This window comes from Acanthochromis polyacanthus, chromosome 15 (assembly GCF_021347895.1).
Source record: "Acanthochromis polyacanthus isolate Apoly-LR-REF ecotype Palm Island chromosome 15, KAUST_Apoly_ChrSc, whole genome shotgun sequence".
In the NCBI taxonomy this organism is placed as follows: domain Eukaryota; kingdom Metazoa; phylum Chordata; class Actinopteri; family Pomacentridae; genus Acanthochromis; species Acanthochromis polyacanthus.
In genome coordinates, this window is record NC_067127.1 from 15,823,291 (window position 1) to 15,846,632 (window position 23,342).

Below are 23,342 nucleotides of genomic sequence, written 5' to 3' on the forward strand. Positions count from 1 at the left end.
CTTTTACCTTTACTCTGCCTCTGTACTCAAGCGTGATGGAAGCAGTGGTCAAATCCCCGATGGCAGAGTTAACCCTTAGCTGGCTCTGATTCCCTAGTAAACAATGCTGTGTCCGTGATTCATGAGTAATTGAACACTATTGATTTGAGGGTGTGGGGGTGACAATAATGAGGTCACATATTAGGCGACAGCAAACACAAGCTGTGAAGATCGGGCACCTCTCAATGACACACACACACACGTAAACACACACACACTCAAGAAGAAATCTTTTCGGCTACATGCTCCATGATAGCACAGCTATCCACTGTCTTTGGCAGCACTTGCTTTTGCTCTCCTTATCTGCCTTGCTGTCAATACAGACAACCCTCTGCTCCACTGGGGGCATGAGGCGGTATTGACATTCAGCTCAAACCCACAGCTCTGAGTGGAGTCCAGGGTGTTGCACATGAATTATGCATGCCTTGACGCCAGGGTGCTGAGCAACACCAGTGCCATCATAATTGAAACAATTGAAAAGACAATACCAGATGGGTCAATAATTAGACAGCAGGAGGGGGAAACTTGATCCGGACGCTCCCCTGCTTGCCCTGCCAACCTAACCACCACGCACATGGAGGGGACCTTTACAGACACGTCCTGGTCCCCTTCGGTGCACAGCCACGTGCTGTGTGACATGCTGAACAGTGTGTGTAAGTCTGTGCTTATTTGGAAAGGATATTGCAAACTTTCACAGGGAGATCACTTCTCAGCCAATGCTGCAGTAGCAGTGGCTCATTCCCAATTAAAAATTCAACATGTTATGTTTGGACTTTTAAAAGTTTTCTAGAAGTGCTGGATAAGTAAACTTTGTGGATCAGTAGCGACTGCCAGAAACAGTGCTTGTGTATTGTTTGTCAAAACACTGTCGCCTTGGATTAGCTCTCTGACGTTATTCATTGGTGTCTCTTGGTGTGTGGAAAACAGAGGCCGGTGACTGATCCTTCCCTCCAGCTCTGCACTTTCATAAATCCATACTGAGGGCTCCCAGCAGATCCATTACCCTCACTGGTCTCCTGGCCAGAGCAACAATTCAAGGTGATCACCATAAAACTACTTGCCACAAAGCCATTTCTCACCTTGCAATGCCTTTAAAACAACCTGGGAAACAGAGGCTGTGTGATACACCTCAGGCCAACATATGTCATGAACACTTATAAGAAAACATGCCCTGCTTTACTGCGGTCAATAGTCAGTTCAAAGTTGTTAAAAAATAAAACTTAGATATATGCAGTTACATGTTTAATTGCTGTAGGCAGAGAAGAAATTTTCTCTATTTTCCTAATTTTCCCTCGACTGTTTTTAAGTGTGATTAAACAGCTTACATAATGCCACGATCTGTTAGATTTTATAACCAGCAATATTCATTTATTTTAAATACTTAATGTGAAAATGTGATATTACACATTTACACATTTTAGTCATAACCCTTCATCATGTGTCATTATTTTTCCCGTGCTGTGTTCTGTTAAGGTGCCGAGCTAAATCACCATAGGGAAGAAATGCTTAATTTCGCTGAAAACCGAGCTACTTCAAGACCAAAGGCTGTCCAGATGTAAAACTATTTTTATTTTATTTTAGTGCAGTGTGAACACAGGGTCAGGGAAATAAAAAAAAAATAAGAAATTCAAACAGCCTCGGGCCATAAAATCTACACACAGGTATACAAACTTTAATTTCCTGGGAACATATTGATTGAGAGAACACTTAAACCGGCAGAAATCTGGGAAGCCCCCAACACCATAATGTTATCAGAAAGAAGTTTTATTTTCCTTTTTATGGAGTCTCATTTCCGTATTTTTCAAAAGTGGTGCCCCTGAAGGAACACATAGGCTCCTGTGTATTGGTCCTGTTCCCCATTAGGGTTTATAGAGAGCCATATGCACTTTTATGGGAAGGTTAATGGTTTCTAAGGACCGCAGCGCAGTTCTAAATCCACAGCATTAAACCCATGAATAGCAACCAGGGATATACATACAGGACACGTGACTATATTTAAGAATGAAGTGGCATGTACAGCTCTCATGTCCCCATCCTCTCGTATCTTCAGCAGAAGCATGTAAAGTGAAGGAAAAAGACGACAAAACCTGTCAGCGTTTACAATCTTAAAAGCCTAATGAGCGGAAGTAACCATAGCTATTTTGTGAAAAGAACATCAAAGACCAGGGAGCAACTATTTAGGCAGGCTGTATTCATGCATAATTAGCTGTGAAAATGGCACTACAGGAGTCTGCTGCTCCGTGTTCTTAATTAGTTTTTATCCTTAGTCTTGGATGAGAGGTAAACAAAGCCATCAGATTAAAACTTTGCTTTTCTTCTCCAGACAACAGCGCTGTCAACAGTGCAGACATGCAAGTGTTACCCATAAACTGTGCACTATTGTCCCTGAGGAATGAGTGGCAGTGTTCTGTATTGGTCTTAGTCACAGTAGCAAGAAGCCTGAAGGCCTGCTTAACTCCACAATGCTGTTGTTTCAGCAAGACAGTCAATCTTTAAAATAGAGCATATAATTAATTTTGAATACAGACAGCTAGATATAGAGGGGGCTCAGTGTTCGATAAAAAACAAAACAAAAAACAAAAGGCTAAAAAGAAAATGTATTTCTTTTTTTAGGCACTGAGTGGCTGCCTCACTCTGCATCCACCTTCACTGAATATGCTGCACTTTGCTACCACTTTGGTTTAAATGTCAGCCTCTGGTGTGTCGTCACATCACGCATCAGAAGCCGCTTCTGAGAGACTTCTCTTTTGATCGATTTAAGATCAATTTGCTGTGGGACTCCTGTGAGACTATAAATAGCAGCAAAATGTCATGTGTCAAATAATATATTTTAAGGTCAAAGTGCACAGATTTTTTTTTTTTACACCGTTTGACAACCAACTCCACACACAACAGAATATCATTTGGTGACATGTACAATAAACAGACAAGTAAGTATTTTGCATCTGTTCAGGCTGGGAAATTATAATTTAACCATATTTATTTTGTCATTTCACTTTGGCAAGCTTATATACTATTCCCCACTTGGTTATCATAGATTGACACAAATACATGCAATTGTCAGTAGAATGGGGCACCTCTGTTCAGAGAAGACGATTCCACAAAATCCTTCCCTTGATGATGCAAACATGAGTGGTAACCAGAAAGACACATTTCAGTCATCCCCTGAACAAAAGTAAAAGCGGTGAGAACTCTGATTTTCTCAGACACTAATTAAAGGATGGACAGACTGCTGGTATATTTTTCTGCTTTTTTTTTTTTCTCAAACTTGGATTACAGAAATCAAATGTGGCTTTACTTTTAAGATTTCAGGACAGTGAAGGTAAAAATCACATGAAAAATCAGTAAACTGGCCCTTTAGTCTGATGAGGTAACACGACACAGTAGCTGAAACTATTTTTGAATTTTGTGCTACTGTGCTATGAGCAAATACATTCAGCAGTAAAGCAAATTTTCAAAACGCCGCAGACTTTGGCAGCTTTTGCACCTCAGTCATGCTTCTGCTCTCCGTGTGTGTAAATGTGCCGTCAGAGGGTGACGAGCCCTTTATACCGACAGCCTTCATTAAGCCAGGCTTACTTGTGGACAGATGGGAGCTGCGTGTGATGGGGAGGCAGGACTGCATTAGAGCTGCTGCCACATTCCACTTCAAACCTGACCTTCCAGTGGTCCCACTTCATCTGCCACCCACAAGCCCCCTCCTGATGCATCACTGTCATCCTGGGGCTCCGGCTCGCCATGATGCCCCCCTATCTCCGTGAAACAACCGGCCCACCGCACAGGATGTGGCTGCTCCTGCACACCATTACTCTAAAGGCCTCTCACCTCCTATCTTCGACCATTTTTTTGGGAGAGACCACCAAACTTTCTTTCTGCTAGTGTTTACCCAATCAGTCACGATGCCCCTCTCCCCACTTCTAGTTTCCTGGTGATGAATGACCGTTGGCCGTCTCACTGACAGCTAGGCAGCTGATGCCACATAATTACAGTATCACCGTTTAGGCAAAATTACCAAATTACTTCAGTCCTCAAGAGGCCTAGAAGACTGACAGGCTAGCCAACAAAGGAAACACAAATATCTGAAAAGCGAGGGACACAGAAGAGCACTTGGGCTGTTACAGATGAGCAGTGAAATTAGGTTTGTTCTGTTTCTTAAGAGTGCACCCATTACATCCAAAAAGAAGCCAGAGAACGAGTTGATTAGTCTGGAGAAGAAGACAGTTTTTCGCTCATAAATAATTCTTGAAAACAGCTGGACTCTCCTTGATATCTGATCATTAATTCATCTCGGAATTCTGGAGAGTATAATCACAAACAGCTTAAAATTTCACCCTAACAGCAAGGTCTGACCATTATCTTTTATGTATCAAAGGTTTATTATTATTCTAAAAAGAAAAAGGTTTCTTGAAAAATGCTTCACCTTTCCTTGATTTAATTCTTTCTTTGATTCACAATTTTAATAATAAAGATTAAAGATTACAATTCCCTTCAGCCACTATTACAACTAAAAGTAAAACTTTTATATTTACAACTATACCTACTTAATACCACAATAAATGACAGGCTGAGTGACTGAGGGACCAGACAACAACACTGAAACAGTCAAGCCTGTCTGAGAAGCCATGTGTTAGGACCCCATCTGGTAAATGGAGTGTGCATGAAGAGATGAAGTGACATTTATGATGTGAGCGCTAACAGTGAGCAGGAAAGAAGATGTTGACTTAGCACTGTGTGTGTGGTTGGGACTGTGGTGGCCACCAGGGTTGAATTAAGCCCCACCAATTTATCTGCTACAACAAAGGATCTCTGTCACTCTAGCCTTGAATCCAAAATGAAAAAAACAACTTGTAGCAGTCACACCGCGTCTATTTGATCCATTATACTGAGATGAAGTACAGTCTGTTCAGCCGTCTGCCAATTTCGCCATTGCATTTGTGAGAAGCAAGGCTAACAATGTTAAGATTACTTGCTAACTGCTGTTGTATAAAAATCTCACAAAATGTGTTTTTTATGCTTTATCTTTGAAAGATCAGTGCTTCTGTTGGCTGAGAAAATACAATGATCCCTTTAACATAAACTAATGTGCATAATGCACATTCCTGCACACTGAAAGTTGTTCCACTACATTTTTTGATTTATAAACCCTTGACTACACCTGCTGCTCATTTGACTTTTAACTGCTTCTTCTTTGTCTTATAACACTTTCTACCTACTGACTGGCAACAGGATTTCACAATCTATACGTTACTGTTTTGCACTACAACACAAGTTAAATTCACTGTATGTGAAAACCTACTTGGCAATAAAACCTTTCTGATTGTGATTCACTAATGCTGCAGAACACATTAAACGCATTAACACAATGAACTCCAGGCCTGAAGCAAAACAACATCTTGAACAAAGCAGCTTCTTAACCAGACTAAATCCTCTCTTGTAAACAGCAAGTTGTACCCAAATTAGCAAATTATGGGCTGTCCGATGGCCTTCTGAAAGTGTCAGCCCCACTGCATGTGACTGGGCAGAGACTACTTTGATAAACATGCTTGGCAGAATGATAATGTTCTAGGGGGTAATTTAATCAGAATGAGCTGTACGTCACTTACTAATAGTGGGTACTTTGCTGTGATTTATCTGTGTTTGCTGAGTGGAAAGAGACGGAACAGACGGCCTGGTCGCCCAGATTAAATAGGGCATGGGAAAGATTCCTCACACTATCAGGGAGAAAAATTTATCACAGGCAGATGATTAGTATTATTAGCACAGGTGCAGTTACAGTAAACACCAGAGACTCCCATTTTGTACTGAACGGGAACAGCAGATAAAGAAGGAGGTGAACTGAACTGGGGTCCGTCTCCCAAAGGTGTTTTGTCTAACTATGGTCCTCCAAGTTTCACTAGAGTTTGCAGCAATAATACTGTTTCTGAAAAATCCGATGCAAACATTCAAAGCTGCTGTCCCAACATTTGTTACCACAACAGCTGTGATTCTGCTCATTTGTGCCTGTGTGTAGCTGTCATGCTTATAAAATTAGCACTGCCGCTGAGTTATTCAACCTCGTCATCAGGCTGATGTCACTTTACTGTGGGAATATTTGAGAAATAGGGAAAGCAGAAGAATTTTTTATTTTTTTTAAAAAAGCACTTGTCCTGGTAATTACTCCTTTAGTTCACGAGTTATTACAACAAAGAATTATGATACTGAGATAACTCTAATATTTGACAGTCTGCTGCTCAACAAAATTAGAAAAATGAAGCAGAAAAAATGTGATGATATAAAGCCTGGTGATAGCTTTATGCATCACTTCCTATGAGGGGACTTGAATTGATTGATTACACCGATAACCTTCTTTTAAGCCAAGTAAGACCTGCAAATGTAACCCAGAGACTACTTTTGCAAAAACAAAGCTATAAAAAATGTAGCATTCATATACTGTCACATAAATATACACAATTTAAACCTGTTTAAATTAGAGCATATAGTATGGACAAGATATACGATATGCAACCTAAACATCTACTCTGTCCAACTGACTGCTGGAACTGCTTTGCTGCAAACTACAGCAGAACCAGTTTACAGTCTCATATGCATGTCTAGGCTGAGATTTCTAAGGTTCTTGAAGAGAACACATCCTTGGTTGCAATAACATCATTACTACAGACACAGTATGGATTCAATGGAGGCAAGAGGCCACAAGGAAGAAAATACATAAATAAATGGCAGAACTGTGTGTTGTATCCAGCAAAGTGCACACTGGAGAAGTGTGGAGAAGTAGCCGGTCATTGTCGATACAGAACAGCAGCTGAATGAACTAAACCAGTTAGCATCCAGTCGTAGATAAGAGAGCAATCAAAGGTCTGGCAGCGTCTCAATGCTGCATGGATAAGGTTGTGTCTCCACACTATCACAGCGGGACGGCTGGATGCAACACTCCAAAGGCTGAAATCTAAAACCTTACAACTGATAACTTTGAATAGTGGCTCCATTTAAATCCCAGTGAAGAGAGTTGCTGATCAAAAATTATCTCTGCTCAATGAGATTAGACACATTTCAGAGATAAAAAACACAGTATTCATACAGTACATGCTTGTGCCATACAAATTAAAGTAATTTGCCTCATACATGTAAGGTTGAAACTCAAGAAACTAATTTTCACACTTAATTAACAGAGATTCAAACAGAACAAGGTCACTGTTATGACAGCAACACGATGAAACAAAATGCTGGCCCTTCTTTCTAGTATCCAAATAAGATTCATTATTTAAAGCATATATTTAGAGCTCAAGGAGAGAAGAAAAACAATAAACAGCGCAAATGTTTTGAACTGTCAATCTGAAGTAGTCCCAGGGAGGAAAACAAAACTGGGTAAAAGATTTCAGATGGAATTGAGGAGTGAAAACACCCAATCTCTAGCTTGAAGTTCCTACGGGACATTAACTTTCTCGAGCAGGCCTCTAGTTTGAACCCTAAATACCTTTTAGGTCCGCTGTGACAGCTCGGGCTAAAATGGGCAAGTGCAGATTAACCTGCGAGGTCTTTGCTAAACGTAGTTAGTGTGGATTTGTGGACCAGCATAATAATGATAAGACTGATCAGACTTCTCTTATGCAGAGCTCAGTCATTGCACGTCAGCTGTGGCACAACAGACATTAGAACTCAAACACAAATCAGTCATTTACATTTTACTTGTGGGAAAACAAATGATTGTTGCGTTTAAAGGTCATTTTTCCTGAATGTATTCCAATTTTGCTTGCTGAACTTTTGTCAGCAGGCTATTTAAGTCATTCTGTATTAACGGGGAGTTATTTATTGGTGATTTTTTTATTTAAAAAAACAAAGTTCAGTGTAAGATCACAGCCGTGTCATGGATTGTGTTGATTCTTTCTCCTTCTTTCTGGGAAAATGCTTGATGTCGTGACGTCATCTATGAACTGTGAACATCCTTTGTGTCCACCATTCTTTTTAGTTCAATGTCCTCTAAAGCCTGGGCTCAAAATAAACATGAGATATAAGACCATATAGACAGCATCTCCTGCTCTTGGAAAAAGCACCTGAGCTGGCAAAGGCATCACACTGTGCAATTGCAGCAACCAGTCAATGAAAACAGTCATTCATTGTAGCTCATCAGGTGGGACTTATAATGATGTCGTTTTGGACCACTGCATATCTTCTTAAGATGCAGCACTATCTTCATGCTTTACAAGCTGTAAAGAAATGGTCTATAAGTAAAATAATACCAACATATGTGCCAAGAATAAGATCAGAGACACAATTTAAAGAACAGCAGCAGCCGAAGAGGGATATATAACTGCAGGTGAGCAAGTCCCATCTAAATTTACCATTTGGTCACTTTGTAGGGATAGCACACATCCTCCAGTAGTATAGTCATAAATATGTGACTAAGCTTGTTACACTTGATATCGTATTTTCATTTGATCATTAATCTATGAACAGATGAGTAACTTGTCTAACATGAGGGCAAATAGACAATTTCCTTGTCAGATTGATGTAGCGGACATTTTTTTTCTTTTTTTTTGGAGTCTTTCCGCTATGGTAGGTGGGTAATTACTGTCATTGATTAATAATCCTGGGCCAGCCCCATAATAATCAGTCCCACATGTGCTTGGCCCTCTTAAAGGAAAGGCTCATTTGCCACTGGGATTCACAGCCTAAACTGCTTAGTGGGATGTAATGGAGAGCAATTTTCTTGTCTTGAGAGAAGAAGAAAAAAAAATAAAAAGGCTGAGATGGGGTGGGTTAGCCCGGTCATTTTCCATTGCCTCAGCACATCAAATCTCCAAACAAGGACAACTCTGATTTCAGATCAACTGCTTTCCCCTCTGTGGGTAGTAAGTAGTTTTCCAGGACACAAGGAAGCATTTTATTGCTTTACCAATTATTTGGAGTATTAGAGTTAAATTGTAGTTTCTCAATTTCTTCCAAAAATAACTAATTTGACCAGCTTACTCCTTGTTGACTATAATACAATGCAATTCATGGATGATATTTCATAAATAACACTTAAGACCAGAAAAACGCTCTAAGATCAAGAGAAAGGGCTAAGTTCATAGTCTGAGGGGTAGCTTATTTCTACGCATTGTTGGCAAAGTCAGAGGATGACTTCTGGAGATACAGTACAAAGCCGAGTCTAAATCCCTAAAAACTTAATTAAAAGCAAAGTGATTTACAGTTTGTTCGGCATCGTTCTGGGTTTAGACTTACTTATTTCCAATTATGTGTAGTGGAATGGATTCCAGACAGGGGGGTCCCCAAAGAAGAGCGCAATCCTCTGAGAGATTTATGTGTTTATGGGAAATTATGAAAAGCAGCCTAATGCTCAGGCAAAACTAGGAAGAAAATGCCTACGCTGGAAATAGTGGGCTTTGCCAAGATGTAAACGGTTAACGGTCCATCTGTCTGTGTTCTTCTCACTCTTGGAAGAGTAGATGAGCCACCATCTGCAGATATGCGTCAGCAGAAGCAGTTTTGCATGCAATGAAAATGTGAGTGTGTAGAGGCTTGCAAACCCATATGCAATCAATTTTGTAAAAACAAAATATCGTCTATGTTGTTGGCAGCGTACAAATGTATTTACAAAGTGAAAGTTACACTAATTATGTGGAAAAAATCAGTGTGTGTGTTCACTTGTGCTGGCTGGAAATGTAGTCCTGGCTGGTCCACATGGTATTTGCCATTTCACTGTCTGATTATATTGTTTGACAGTATAAAAGTCTTGTCTTTGACAGCCTACAGAAATGTCTATGTGAAAGTGCTAACGTCACCAAATGTGCCCACTAATAGTTTTTCAGTAGTCTGACTCTTGACACATGAGATAATGAGATGTAAAATGTAACTCAAACAATTCTCAGTGTAGCTCTTCATTTACATTGTGATTTTAACAGCTCTGCTCTTGTCAGAGTATAAAATTTTAAATAATGGTCTATCTGTCCCTGAATGGCAAACAATGTTTATCACATAAGACAATTAAACTTAATTTTCCAAACCTTTTTCTTAATTTATTATAAATCATTTGATTTTTGGTATACTGCACAGAAAATGAAAAATAAAATTCAAGAACTTTTACTTGGAGTTCATGATTCATTATCTCTACTTGCTGAAGTTAATATTTCATGACACAAATATTAAAATGTTAATCATTTCAATCCTTTATCTGCAGCCACGGTAGGGGCCATTAACATGATATGAACTTTCAATTAATCTAATGCACACTGTTTTTTCACTGTAAGCTTTTATCCTTTCTTGCTACGCCTACATGTGACATCCAAGAATTTAGGGAAATTCAAAAATGTGAAAATTGTCTGTTATCTTGTTTGTTTACTTTGTTGGTGAGGGGGTGGACAGACTATTATTTGCGATTTTCATGCACTGAATAGATAGTTGTTTGCAGTCACGGCAGCTTTATAATGTGTGTGTGTGTAGGTGGAACAAATAAGTCAGAGACAGAAATTAATGCAAAAATAACAAAATCCTGACGGTGGATAGACTTTGGGAACAAGTGAGATCTCTTGTCAGAGCTGAGCGCTCACAAGGAAAAAGTCAAGCGGCTGTCAGTTTGAGAGCGCAGACGAGAGACAACGCAGATGATGACAGTGATCAGAGTTGGAAGATGATACTGGCTGGGAGTAAAGATATCTCTATGAAGCACATCACGTTCAAAAATGAGCTGACTGTTCCTGGTAAAGAAGTACACAATCTATAACGACTTATCAGCATTGAGAAGGAGGTTCGCCCAGAGATAATTACAATAACAGTGCCCAATGGCAGCGTGATTGCTCCCAGGTGACATTGCAGGTTATTAAATTGTCATGGTGCACCCTGTTTTGGAGCTGCACACACTTGAACTGGCTGCCCACAAGACTGACTCACAGTTTATCTGCTCCATTTGTTTGACATCTTTACGACATACCGTATTAACACAACCTAATTTCATCGGAGCCTCAATGTCTTCTCTTGGCTGTCTCACGGAAATCCTTCAGGGTTAGGTTAGGACTGCTGGGACGTTTGTCTCGACCGAATTACACCAAGTGACATTTCTTCCATCCTATCATGTTTTCCATTTCAAGTTTGCAAGGGAAGAAGATTGTGACAAAGTTTAAAAAGTGACACGTGTATTAGGGACAATTACAAAAAGAGATTAGCTTGGAAATGTGTACTATAAAAGTTGTTCACTTCTGTGATGAGGTGACACATACACAAACACGCAGAACAAATTTTCATAGACTTGATTACAAACACACACATCAAGTTCATGATAGAGATTAAAAAAAAACAAAGAAAACAGTACAGTGCCACTTCTGATCATTTATCGCGTGGCAGTAAGAGCCATGTGATCCGTTAACAAAATAAATCAGGGATGAAAAATCAATCAAATTAAGCAACTAATAGCTCCCTTAATGTCTTTGTGTGCAGATGACACTCCCATCCAGCCGTACAAGAAGCACCAATCATATTAATTATCTCCCAAATAACATCTCCCTATTTATTACAAATGATTTTTTAAAACTAATAAATTATGATAGAAATGTTTTTATTTTGGACTTTAAAAGCATCCCACTCTATTCGTAGATTGGACGCTAACGACCCCAATCATTATATGCAGATCTACAAGTGTGTATTCAGGGGAAGTGAAGTGTGAGCAAGTGTGTAGATTTGGAGTTTCACTGGAAAAATGTGAACGCAGAGACTATGACCTCAGTTCAAAATATGATACATAGGCACATATGTATCCTTTGTCATATCCAGAACTATGCAAAAACAAAACATTTTTCAGTCATTACCACTGATTTTCTGCATTACTGCACTGCCACAGCAGTCCGCCAGCTGGGTCAGGAGCCTTGGCTTTTAAAAACTGAAGCTATTTTATAAAAACAATATAGATTAATGCAAGGTAGTACAATGTTAAAACACACTAATGTTTACCACTAAATCTTAATGTTTGCTAACTGTCAGGTGAGCTCTCAATGGCAGCAGTTTTGATTAGAGAATATTCCTGCAATGTGTGCACTGGTGCAGGAACAAACAAAAAAAAGTGATATTAATTACTGGTACTCACATCTTGCAGGGAGATCGTAGCCGGAGGTGATCTTGGCTTTGCCAGTTTCACAGCCATTTAGTGACTGACACTCATCATACAGACAGGACCCAGCCGCTTTGTGTATGCAGCCATCAACTGAAAAACACACACATATACAAAGAGAGGTGAGGCTTACCTGAGGCGAAACATGCAAAACAACCTACCAGTTGGGAAAATTAGCAGTTTGTGTGCTTTATCATGTGAAAACAAACAACCAACAACAAGCTGTAAATGATGTTCGAGGGGTTGATTCTGGTTACCGAACGTCTTCAAATTATCCCCCAGCTCTGTGTCTCCTCTCTGTGGGGACACTGGGTCTGCTATAGTGTGCTGTGCCTGTTGCTGGTAAATATTGACAAGCTCAGAAATGAAATTAGCTGGGCTAGGATCTAATAACGCCTCCGCACACAGTGAAAATGAGACTGTTCTTCCTGTAATCCCTCTCCTCTGTCAACAGCAATATACAGTCAGATCATTAACTGTATTTTCTGCCCTGTGGTGGGAATCTGTCCGGTTCTCCGTGGTGAGCCTGTTATGATGTGGATCTGTGTTCTGATTCTGTCGCGCTCCCTGTTGATGTGTGTGTCCTGGTTTTATGGAGACCCCGGCCCCCCGCCCCCCTAAGGTTTTAATTTTACCAGGTTAAGGCCACGATACACTTGATTGATGGCACGTCTTACACAAGAAGGCAGAGAGATAGAAATCCACATTATCCGTCTCTGAAAGCCTGACATCCTTCCAAGAGCATGTTATCAATCACACTGAAACATCATAAAATCCTCCTCAAGTTGTCCTGTAAAAATCCTCACAAGCCATTAGAGGATAAGGGAGCCGGGAGGAGGAACAGTAGCAGTTGGACAAACAGACTTTTTTTTTTTTTTTAGATTTGTCTTTGACCAATAGGTGAGACGAGCCTGCGAGACTAACTTTATCTATTAAAGCTGAAATGGTTAAGATAGCCTGAAGGAAAACCAGTGTTTACATATTCTTCTGATATTCTGATAAAATACAAAATGTGACTCTTATCACAATCTTCATCGGAAATGTAATAATTATTCACATATAGAGACGGGGAAAAAAGTGTAAAAAAGGCAGCAGATTAGTTATACACTATCTTCAAAAATGTGTTTTGCGTCACATCGTCAACACAGACAAAAGGTCTTTTGATGAGGGATGGTCCTTTTCTGAGCTCCTTTCAGTTTCTCAGGGATGAGTCAACGACAACAGCTGGGAGGAAGATTTTCAGGCTCTATCAATCATCTTTAATGGACTGAGGGACAGGCAGTTGACAGAGACGAATCCTGATGGCTTTTCAAAAAAGTAACATGAGTCTGACAGTGATGTGGATATGAGGAGGGATCGCTGTGGTGACAATGAAAGCTACTTAACACAACAGAGAGCGGATGTAGTGCCGGCTGTAGGCTTGGCATTTTTATACTATCCACTGTGCAAACAAGATTGTCCATGATCATCAGCCACACTTATTTGCATCACAATTGCTTCTTAGCATCTCTCAGCTATGAAATGCTAAATGAAAAAAGGCCAAACTGTCTGTGTGTGTGCTACTGGATAAATCATCTAAATGCAGCAGTTTTTTCTTCACAATGTGTTATGAACCATAAAATAAGAATACCGCAGGACTAAACGAAAGTGTGTACAAAGTCCTATAATTAATCCATGGTGTAAACTGTGAGGTGTTTTGTATAGATATTTAATGTAATATTTTGGGGAAGAGTACTACATTGGGTTGACTGGCTCTATGACAATTTAACCTCTAAACCAGACCAAGACCATTTCAAATGTACAAAAACTGGTACATTGAAGACTCACATGACTTCTACAACACAGATGGAAACTTTTACTATTTTAAAGGGGCTAATTACTGAGAGGTCCTTAGGAATTTTATTGGTTGATTGTTGACTCATTCGCTTGCAAAGTGTGCCAACTGGAGTGAGTGTTTTGACAAAGCTGGCATTCAGATGCACTAATGACGAGCACGTACAATGTAAAATAATCTGTTACTTCGAAAAAACACCCTGCTACAATCTGAGATCAGGCAGGACAGAGAGTTCAAGAGCAGGAAAATATCCTCAATGCTTCTCAGGAACAGGTGCAAAGTAAACTATGTTTTTTATGGTCATATAAAGCCAGCCAGGTTAGCAAAATGTAATACTGTTCTAGAGTTGACAGCGTTCCCATAGGAGTCCATCCTCTGCAGACACTCCTCTCACCATGACCGAGCAGGGCTGATCTCTTACCTATAAGCACCTTAGGAACCTAGCGAGCAATGCATATGGGGTTCTGTCTTTTTTATCTCAAGAGCTGAGGAATGAGATTGTAGATAATAGTTGCGGCTTCCATTTCATTTCTCCTGTTCGTGGTTGCGTAAGCTACTTTTTCTGATGCTACCGAGTGTGACACTATGCATCCAGTGCCAGCGAGGCCCTAAAAGCCTGGAAATTTGTTCACAGTGCCTGGAAATAGAGAAGATGCTGAACTGATCTGGCTGATTGCCAGAATCTTGGATGGTAAAGCTACAGATTGAATTTAACTTCTTTACTTAGACCACTTCACAGAATGGAAGCAGATGCATTGTGGGTAATATGCATATATATTTCTGTATGTCTGAGAAAAGAGATAATACAGAGGAGTAGGAAAGAAAAAAGACAGAGGGAGGTTTCAAAATGTTCTTTGTAATTTCAAATTCAATTGCAGAGCGAATTGTGGGGCAATCAAAACTTGACTGTGAATACATTTTTCTGAGTCCATTATTTAGGCAACTAAAAGCAGATCTGAGTTCCCATAAGTGGAAATATGACCCACATGCAATTTGGCCATCAATTTATTTTCTCATTTAAGTGGGATCTCAGCATTATTCCCTGGAGATTTCTACATTATGGATGCCTGCAACATCACAAAGGCAGCCTCAGATTCTCATTAACTAAGAATGGCATTTACATTCACTTCAGAAAGGAGGACAAGTCAGTTCACTCTCCCGTTGTTCACAATGAAACATTAAGGCTTTGATAACCACAAACAAACATTGTTCTTTCACTTTTTCTTTGGAAGGTTTGTTAGTCATTTGTGATTATATGAATAATTTCATTAAACAGGTAAACAGTATTCACCTGCCGTGTTGCAACTACACAGTCAAGCCTCAGTGGAAGCCAGTTCAATGAGTTTAATGGAGTTTTGTCATCATTCATAGCCCCATGTGTTCAAGTAGTCTCATAAGGTCTCCTGAAAAACAACATTATGCCTGTGTCCCTGTTTCATTATACTTAGATGAAGTAATCATATTCAAATGCTGAAATAAAGGAAAAAAAAATCACATCATCCAGATGATGCACCTGCATCACAGCACTAAAAGGCGATCAAAGCGACCCCTCACTCTCTTGTCCAAGCTTTCAGGATGAATCACATGTCAAGCAGACGGCCAAAGACGAACATGTGCTCCACTATGAGATGCGCAATCGGTGGTGCAGACTGCTATATTTCAACTCCTATTAAGACTTCTTTATAGAGGACATTTCATTTAACAGGCTTAATATTCAGGCGGCAGCATCTGCTTCTGTCAACCCCACTACTGGGCTTCCTCAGCCTCTGCTGAAAAATATAACAGTTAATACCTCATCTATCTCTCCTCGCAGCCTGCCACTGCTTTAGGCTGGGCCTATGTGGGACAAAACATTTATTCATCTTCTCTGAGTGCCTTGCTCAGAGAAAGCTTCCCAGAGCAGCCACTCCAGCAAGTCCGCACAGCTAATGAAGATAACTTTGAGCAGTGGCTGGACGGCATCCCTCTGAACTCATAATGGGAACAAGGAGAGAGCAAGAGACAGAGGGAGAGACATATTGAGGGAGACAAAGGAGATGAGTGTGTGCGTGTATGAGTGTGTGTGTCAGTCTAGAGCAGTTTGAATTAGTTACTCAGCTGTAACCTTGGCTCCTGCCATTGTTGAAGACACCTCTGCCTCGTCCTCTCAAGGCTCCGTTCCCACATGCATTAAGGGACTCAGCAAAGCTCTGCTTACTCTCCCCGGGCTTCTCCCAGGCAGCCCGAAAACCAAGGGCTTTCAATCGCTCCCTCAGACACAATGAATACCTGCTCTGCTCTCATTACAATACCCTGCTTTTCAGAAATAGTGTCAGCAGCAATTTTCTCTCCTAATTATTTTCCACTCCTCTGAGGGTTAGGTTCAGGACTGGAGCCAGAGGAGGCAGCACAGGGTGTGCAGGAGGGAGGGGTGTGAGCTGGATTCTACCTGGCATGATACAGAGAAGTCTGAATATCAGTCCATAATCTAACAGAGGGGAATAGTCATACATATAATAGTTGACCTAAACGTTAACCTATGTGACTGTGTGGCCAATGACAACTCTTCATGGGGACAGGTCACACAATGGCAGCCAAAACATTTATCAATTCCCTCTCACACTCAGAGTTGCTGTTTCCACAAGAAACCAAACATATTCTTGAAACTATTGAGCCATATATCGCCTCTCACCTATTTTTTTGTAGTATCCATGGCAACAACATATTTCCTCTCTCCTTAGAGCACTTTCAGAGCTGAACACCGATCAAAGCCCCACCACAATTCCACCTCTGTGATTTACGACACCATTTTCTACTCAACTAATTCCACTGAAGGAGATAATGACATGGATTAGTTGCTAATCAAGTGCCAATCAGAGATCTGGCTGTACTAAATGTCAGGTGGAATATGTTCAAGCCATTGTGGTTACTCCCTTATGATGCTGGATTATGTGTCCTAATCACAGTAATTTTGGATGCAACAGGAGCCAGAGCTCACTCTCCACTGTAACCAAGTTCCCAGGAAAGGGATAATAATCTCCATTTTACCTATAATACCCAGGTAAACAGGGGATTTGGGCTAATAGTGTGCCAGGCAGATAGTCACAGATGTTACTCTCGGATGGGATATAAAATACCTCAGGCTTACTTGACTCACAATTCCCCTGACACGGCAATGTAAGCAGGAGCCAGAGTGAATGACACAAGAGGTAGGACACTGGAAACCTTTCTCTAATTACTGTTAACATTTAGCCAGAGTTGAAGTACATTTCAGCAAAAATTAGATGCATTTTATTCGAAATAGTGTAACTTAAATATTAGGTTGCAGTTTCAGCATTAACTATTATAACATGCCGTGGGTCATATTAAAAAACAAAGCAGTTTGAGGCTAATTTAGGAGTTTGACCATGAGCAGGCATAAAGTAGTGAAAAAGAAGCCTTCACGGAGTTCTCTTTAGCAAGGCAATGCATGTTTAGCTGTTCAGTGAAGCAGTATAGTAGCAAACTGTAGAGCTGAGGGTGTGTTAATGTGCTTCACACTGAGCAGCAAGCAGATCTAGCCTGAAGAAAGAAAGTGTTCTTGAAATGAAAATGAAAATACAGAACTATTTCATGACAAGCTTTCAAAAGTGACAGCAATTAACGTACCTATAATAAACACTGCAATGTTCCCAGTACAGACCGATATTGTAGCAATACCACAATTCATGGCCAGCTTCATGTCACAACCTGTTCTTTTTCCAGTCTTACTATTAATGCTTCTTATAGCATACTGTATGTATATTAGACTAACACAGACAGATTTACAGTAATTGGATAAAAGCGGAGCTTCTGGCAACATTCACAGCACTTTTCCACCTTCTGCTGACACTGTAATTCTTGGATTTCATTCAGTGTAGCACAACACAGACACACTTGTTAGTTTGAAAATGATTTACAAGATACTTGTTTTTGAAATATTTCTACCATTCATAAGGATAATGGTCAGTGAAGCTATATTAATGTAGTCTATTCCTGACTGGAGAACTCTACTCAAAACTGCTTTTAAAAACAAATGTGGATCTGAGGAGCGGGAGCTGGTCGTGTTAGAGAACACAATCTTCACACTGTTATTCCAGGGCTGTATAGGAATGCCAGGTTAGGTTACCACAGATCATGTGACACTGTCGTCGGAAATCTGGGAGTCTGACAGCTGCGGACGACTCGGTGCCAAACCCCAGCCGTGCTGAACTCCCTGGGACAATGGTGACGGCCACGGCCCTCACATTTAAAGATGTTGTTTTAACTCCTCTGCCTTGATTGTCAGACACTCTCCGTCTCAGCAAGCGGAGTCGCTCTGTCCCCAATACGCTGAAATACGGCATCTGCATTCTGTACATGGCACAACTGCTGCTTATTCTTCTTAACTCAGACAGGTTGGGGACACTTTATTTGCGTAGTTCAATGCAAGGAGTCTCTAGTAGTATAGCTGTCAAATATTTTTTTTTTCTATTCTATTTAATAAACTTGACCCTATTTTGAATCATAAATCCACTCCTTAAATGAGCTCACACATCAACTATCTACAGACACAGTAATGAGTATCACTTTAAACTCTGCAGACATTTGAGTGACAATTGTATTGAGCTGATAGGACATGCAGTATCAACAAAGGATTATTCAAATTAGGTGTAACAATCTGCCCAGTGTGGTTTCCAGGTCTCTTTTGTAGTTTGAATTCCTCGGTTATAATTATTTGCATTTCCTCACAGCACAAGTAAACTGTTAGACATCCACATGGAAACGCATGCATGACGTTCTCTGCAATAAACTTAAGAGATATTGATGCTTAGTGAAAACGACTGGCTCAATATCTGTGGTCACAGACATGGCCAGCAAAAGGGTGCCGGCAAATCATCAAAGTACCGTCTTTCAGGATATCATACACGTCATTTGGAGTCAGAGTAGGCAATCGCAAATCCCAAATTGTGAACACATCTGCTTACACAGTGGCATCCTGATTGACAGAACTCCATAATTTGTGTTATCCACTCCCGTCTAAGAATCAAAACATTTTATTTCTGGGTGTAAGGTGCACTAATAATCACAGGTAAACAAAACTTCCTTTTACAGCTTTCTCTTCCTCCTTCAATATCACACTCATTTTTCACCTTTGACTCCACATCCACTCTCTTATTACAAGCAAGCGCTCTGTCAGTATAGCTATTATCTCCTTGTCTCCTAGGTTAGATTACCTTTGGCACCTAAGCTTTACTATTACTGCTGCAGAGAAGAGATGGAGTGATGGAGAGTGTCGGTGGACTGTGTGATACGAGAATCTCAGATCTTTCTCATCAAAAAAAAAAAACAAATTTTAGGTGTCATGTGTCTGTATAAGTTGCATGTCTGTGTTTATTTGCTTGGTAAGTAACCTTAGTCATGAAAGCTGATGTAAATGTGGCATTATATCACAAACGATTCATTTGTTATGCCCACTTTACCCTGTAGAGATTGCAAGGAGCTGGAGCCAGCTGACTGACACCTATAACAAATTTACTAGTCAGTTTACTATGCATGTTTTGGTCTTTGGAAGAAATCTGTAGCACCTAGACAGGAACAGTGTGAACATGAGAAATCTCAGAACACCAACATGCCAGATTATTACACCACAATGTAAGTAGTTCATCTATTCATGACTTGCACGTCATAACTGTCTGTAGGTTCAAATGTTCATACAAGCAAACACGTTTCCAGTGGTTCTTTTGGGTTCCTGGGAGGAATCAAAGCATTTCTGCACAATTTGAAACACCATTTACAAGAACAACATGACATGCATCTAATTCCTCGCTGTAAGGGATTCTGGCATCAAAGAGTTCTCATAGCGGGTGCTTTCCAAAGCTGTACATCTGTGGTACAAAGGTAGTCACCACGTAACCCACCATCAGGAAGCATCCCTTGTCAATAAGCTTGCCACTGATCTCAGGGGGTAGGCGCAAACTCAGCTCACAGAAAAGACAAAATAAAATATGCTTTTTCGTATTCAAGCATATTCCCACTGCTGACCATTAAGGGCTCCCTTGGACCACATCAAGAGTCAAAACCAGATGTGAATTATTGATTATATACAACATATTCTTACTTAGCATTAATGGGAACCTACAAGTACCATCACTACAGTGTCAGCAAGTCTTCAGTGTTTTCATTGAGTTTTCAGAATTATATTAAAGATATGAACCTGTATCAGTCACTAAACACACGGCCAGTTCTCCTTACACAAAGGACTATCTGGAATCAATAGAACACACACACATATTTTCCTCCAGACATAATTAAATGTCGCCTCCTTTAGAAATTGCCCTCTTTGAAAAGTTAGGCTAATAAGGGACACACTGATGTTGAGAAAACATGGCTAGAAAACACAGCCCCTGTGCAGGTCCTGGCCAATTTCATCATAAATTACTTCCCTGCACAAAGTTCATCTTTTGAGTTACCCAAGAGACCCTGCCGCATGAAGGTAAATGATGGCTTTTCTAAGAACAACCTGGCTAGAGGTGAGAGTTGGAACAGGAGCACTTTGTTCAACGTATACAGTGCTGTGAGAAGCAACAGCAGCAGACAGGACTAGACAAATGCATGTAATTATTGAGCAATCTGAATCGCAAGCTTTAAGTCTGGTGAGGATGGAAAACAAGCATGGCTGCTGCTTCAGATTCTTGGATCTTCAGGCCAAACTCTCTAGCAAGTCTGTAATTGCGGAAATGAAGAAAGATGGAGCCATTCAAGGAAAGGCCACTGCTTTGAATTAAAATGCATGAACAGCTGTTGCTATTATGCATGGTTCTCTGGGTTTGCTGGTGCAAGGCACTTCTTCAGCAAAGCCTACAGTCATGTACAATACATTAACATTTGTAAAGTCGCACATGAGGCAATGCCACAACCACAGAGAGCTATGGAATCGAAAGGTCATCAGTTTTGTAAGCGCTGATCATTAACTGTGCTTTATTTTACCTGCAAAAACATAAGGTGTGGATATTCCAAATTCCTGTTCAAGTACCTAATAAATTCCTGTTCAAGCACCTAATAAAAGGCTATGAAAACAGACTACTGACAGGGAATATCAAGGTTTATATAAGGAAATGGGATATGAAATCTATTTATTTTTACTTTGGCTTTCAATGATTTATGCTCTTGGCTTCTTCACCCTAAAGATTAGTCAAAATTGCCTACAGCATTAAAATCTAAGTTTATAATAGCTGCTCTCCTCACTCCAGTGTATCAACAACTTACTTTCTTACCATAAACAGTGGATGTTAGCAAATTAGATTTCATGTAATGTGCATCACAATCAGTAGGCTTGGACAATGCTACCACAGCTCTAAAGACAAAGCTTTACTATTTCGTATATGATCATTATTGATTATTAACTATTTTTATGATTCCCAGGATAAATTATTAGATTTCCCGATGTCACAGTAACAGAAGGCATATCTGTTAGGTTCTTGCTGAACTGTGAACTGCCTTTGGTAGTAGCCAACATACAGACAGGTGACAAATGAAAGGAAAGATCTGAACCCTTGACCCCTACTATGAGGGGATCCCAGGGCTCTGTTATCCTGTGGGGGGGGGGGGGGGGGGGGGGGGGCATTTTGCTGGTAAATGAGTCCACTTTTCCCTTAAGCAGGAAGGGTCACTGCAAATCAATACAAAGTTGCTCTGAGCGATTACTTTATACTTTGATGAAGACATTTCTATCTTGATGGGGGTGGTCTCTTCCAGGATAATGTCCTCGTCCGTGAGGCCACAAGGGTTCACTGAATGGTTTGATGAGTATGAAAATGATGCGAGTCATATTACTAACTCCACAGTCACTGGATCTTAACTTGGTTTAACACCTATGGGAGATGTTGGATAGATGCGTTAGACGAAGGTCATAACACCAGAATGAGGGAATATCTTTTGGAAAGGTGGTGTTTATCCCTCCTGTAGACTTCCACAGACTTGGAGAATCAAAGACAAAGTGCATTGAAGTGCACTGTTCTGGTTGCATGTGTTGGCCGTACTAAGACTGTTGTTGCTGTGGGGTTTTTTTGCTTCAATTGTAGTCTGTGGGGAGTAACTATGTAACTGCGTTTATGTCCATTTTCAGTGAATATAACAAAAAAATTGAAAAGTTGGAAAACAAACCTTAAACTATTTCAAAAAAAGACAATGCTTGCGCAATGGACTTCAACTGAATGAATCATATTGTACATGAAGCACGTGGAATTATTGTCTATTCAAATTTTTGCTCCACCGAAAAGAGGAAAATACAAGCAGACAAAAACACCAGACCAGTGTGGAGCACTGAGGGAACTGTAATTACCTCAAACTATTACTTAAAATTTAAAGGTTTTTATTATTATTCAAATTTTAACATTTAAGGTTTGACAGGTTCCGTATTAATTAACATCATTTTGTTTAGTTTATTCTTCTGCAACAGTCTGATGGGAAAATTATAGCTTTTCATGCCTTTGCACCGATTCCAAATATTCACAGGGTGGACAGAAACGTGCATCAATTTACAATGTGTTTTGTCTCTAAACACTTGGTTCAAGTTAATGCTACATTTGATGGAAATCTAAAATTTTGCTACCGCTACAGTGGAGGTGATTTTATTCTCCTATCACCTCTTGCTGCAGCTCAAACCAGTCTGACAGAAAATGTACACCTGTTTATGTCAGCGTGATGGGTCAGTTGGCTGCCTTCACTGAATTCCTCAACTGATGAGATACGTGAAGCTCAAGAATTTATTGTGACAAGACGCAGCAAAGCCAGGGTGATATAACTGTGTGTGATAAGAGCTCATGCCAGAGCTATCTTAATTGGAGAGGAGTGCAATTTGATTTCATGCTCCTGCCAAGTTATACAACTCAGCCTTATCAAGGATATTCATTTTACAGATGAAAAACAGACACTTTGAATACATAAAATAACACAAAAGAATAAAAGTAATAAAAAAAGTACTAAATTTGATACACTGTGTGCTCACCACAACAGATTAACAGTATGCCTTTTCGCATTTATTTAGTTGTTCTGCATAGCCCTGAACTTAAATATCGTTTCATCTGCAAAGCAAGTGGAGAACAAGTTGGACATGTTTTACAAACGCTAAATTAATGTGGGTATTTCATCATTAGCACTGTGATCCGTGATGTCTGCCTGAAGAGAAAGAAAGCCCAAAAGAATTAAGGTTAAGACTCAAAATCAATGTAAGAGATAAGTGTTTTTATTTCTTGAAAGAAAAAGGTCTCAAGATTATGGGATGATTATCCATTTCCATTATGGTGAAACTGTAAACAAGATTATTACAAGGAAAATGAAAAAAGAGATTGCTGGTGGATATAAAATGATTATTTGTCTTTCCATGAGCTTCAAGTA

At 40.0% G+C, this 23,342-nt stretch overlaps 1 protein-coding gene across 2 annotated transcripts in view; it reads right to left on the minus strand.

Annotated features, from left to right (window-relative positions):
* The window catches only part of macrod2 (mono-ADP ribosylhydrolase 2), a 415,173-nt gene that overhangs the window by 230,365 nt on the left and 161,466 nt on the right, over window positions 1-23,342 (minus strand). For both annotated transcript variants that reach the window (XM_022198433.2, XM_022198432.2), the window contains exon 5: window positions 12,110-12,226. In XM_022198433.2, the coding sequence (XP_022054125.1) occupies window positions 12,110-12,226 (117 nt within the window). The remainder of the gene's footprint in view (window positions 1-12,109; window positions 12,227-23,342) is intronic.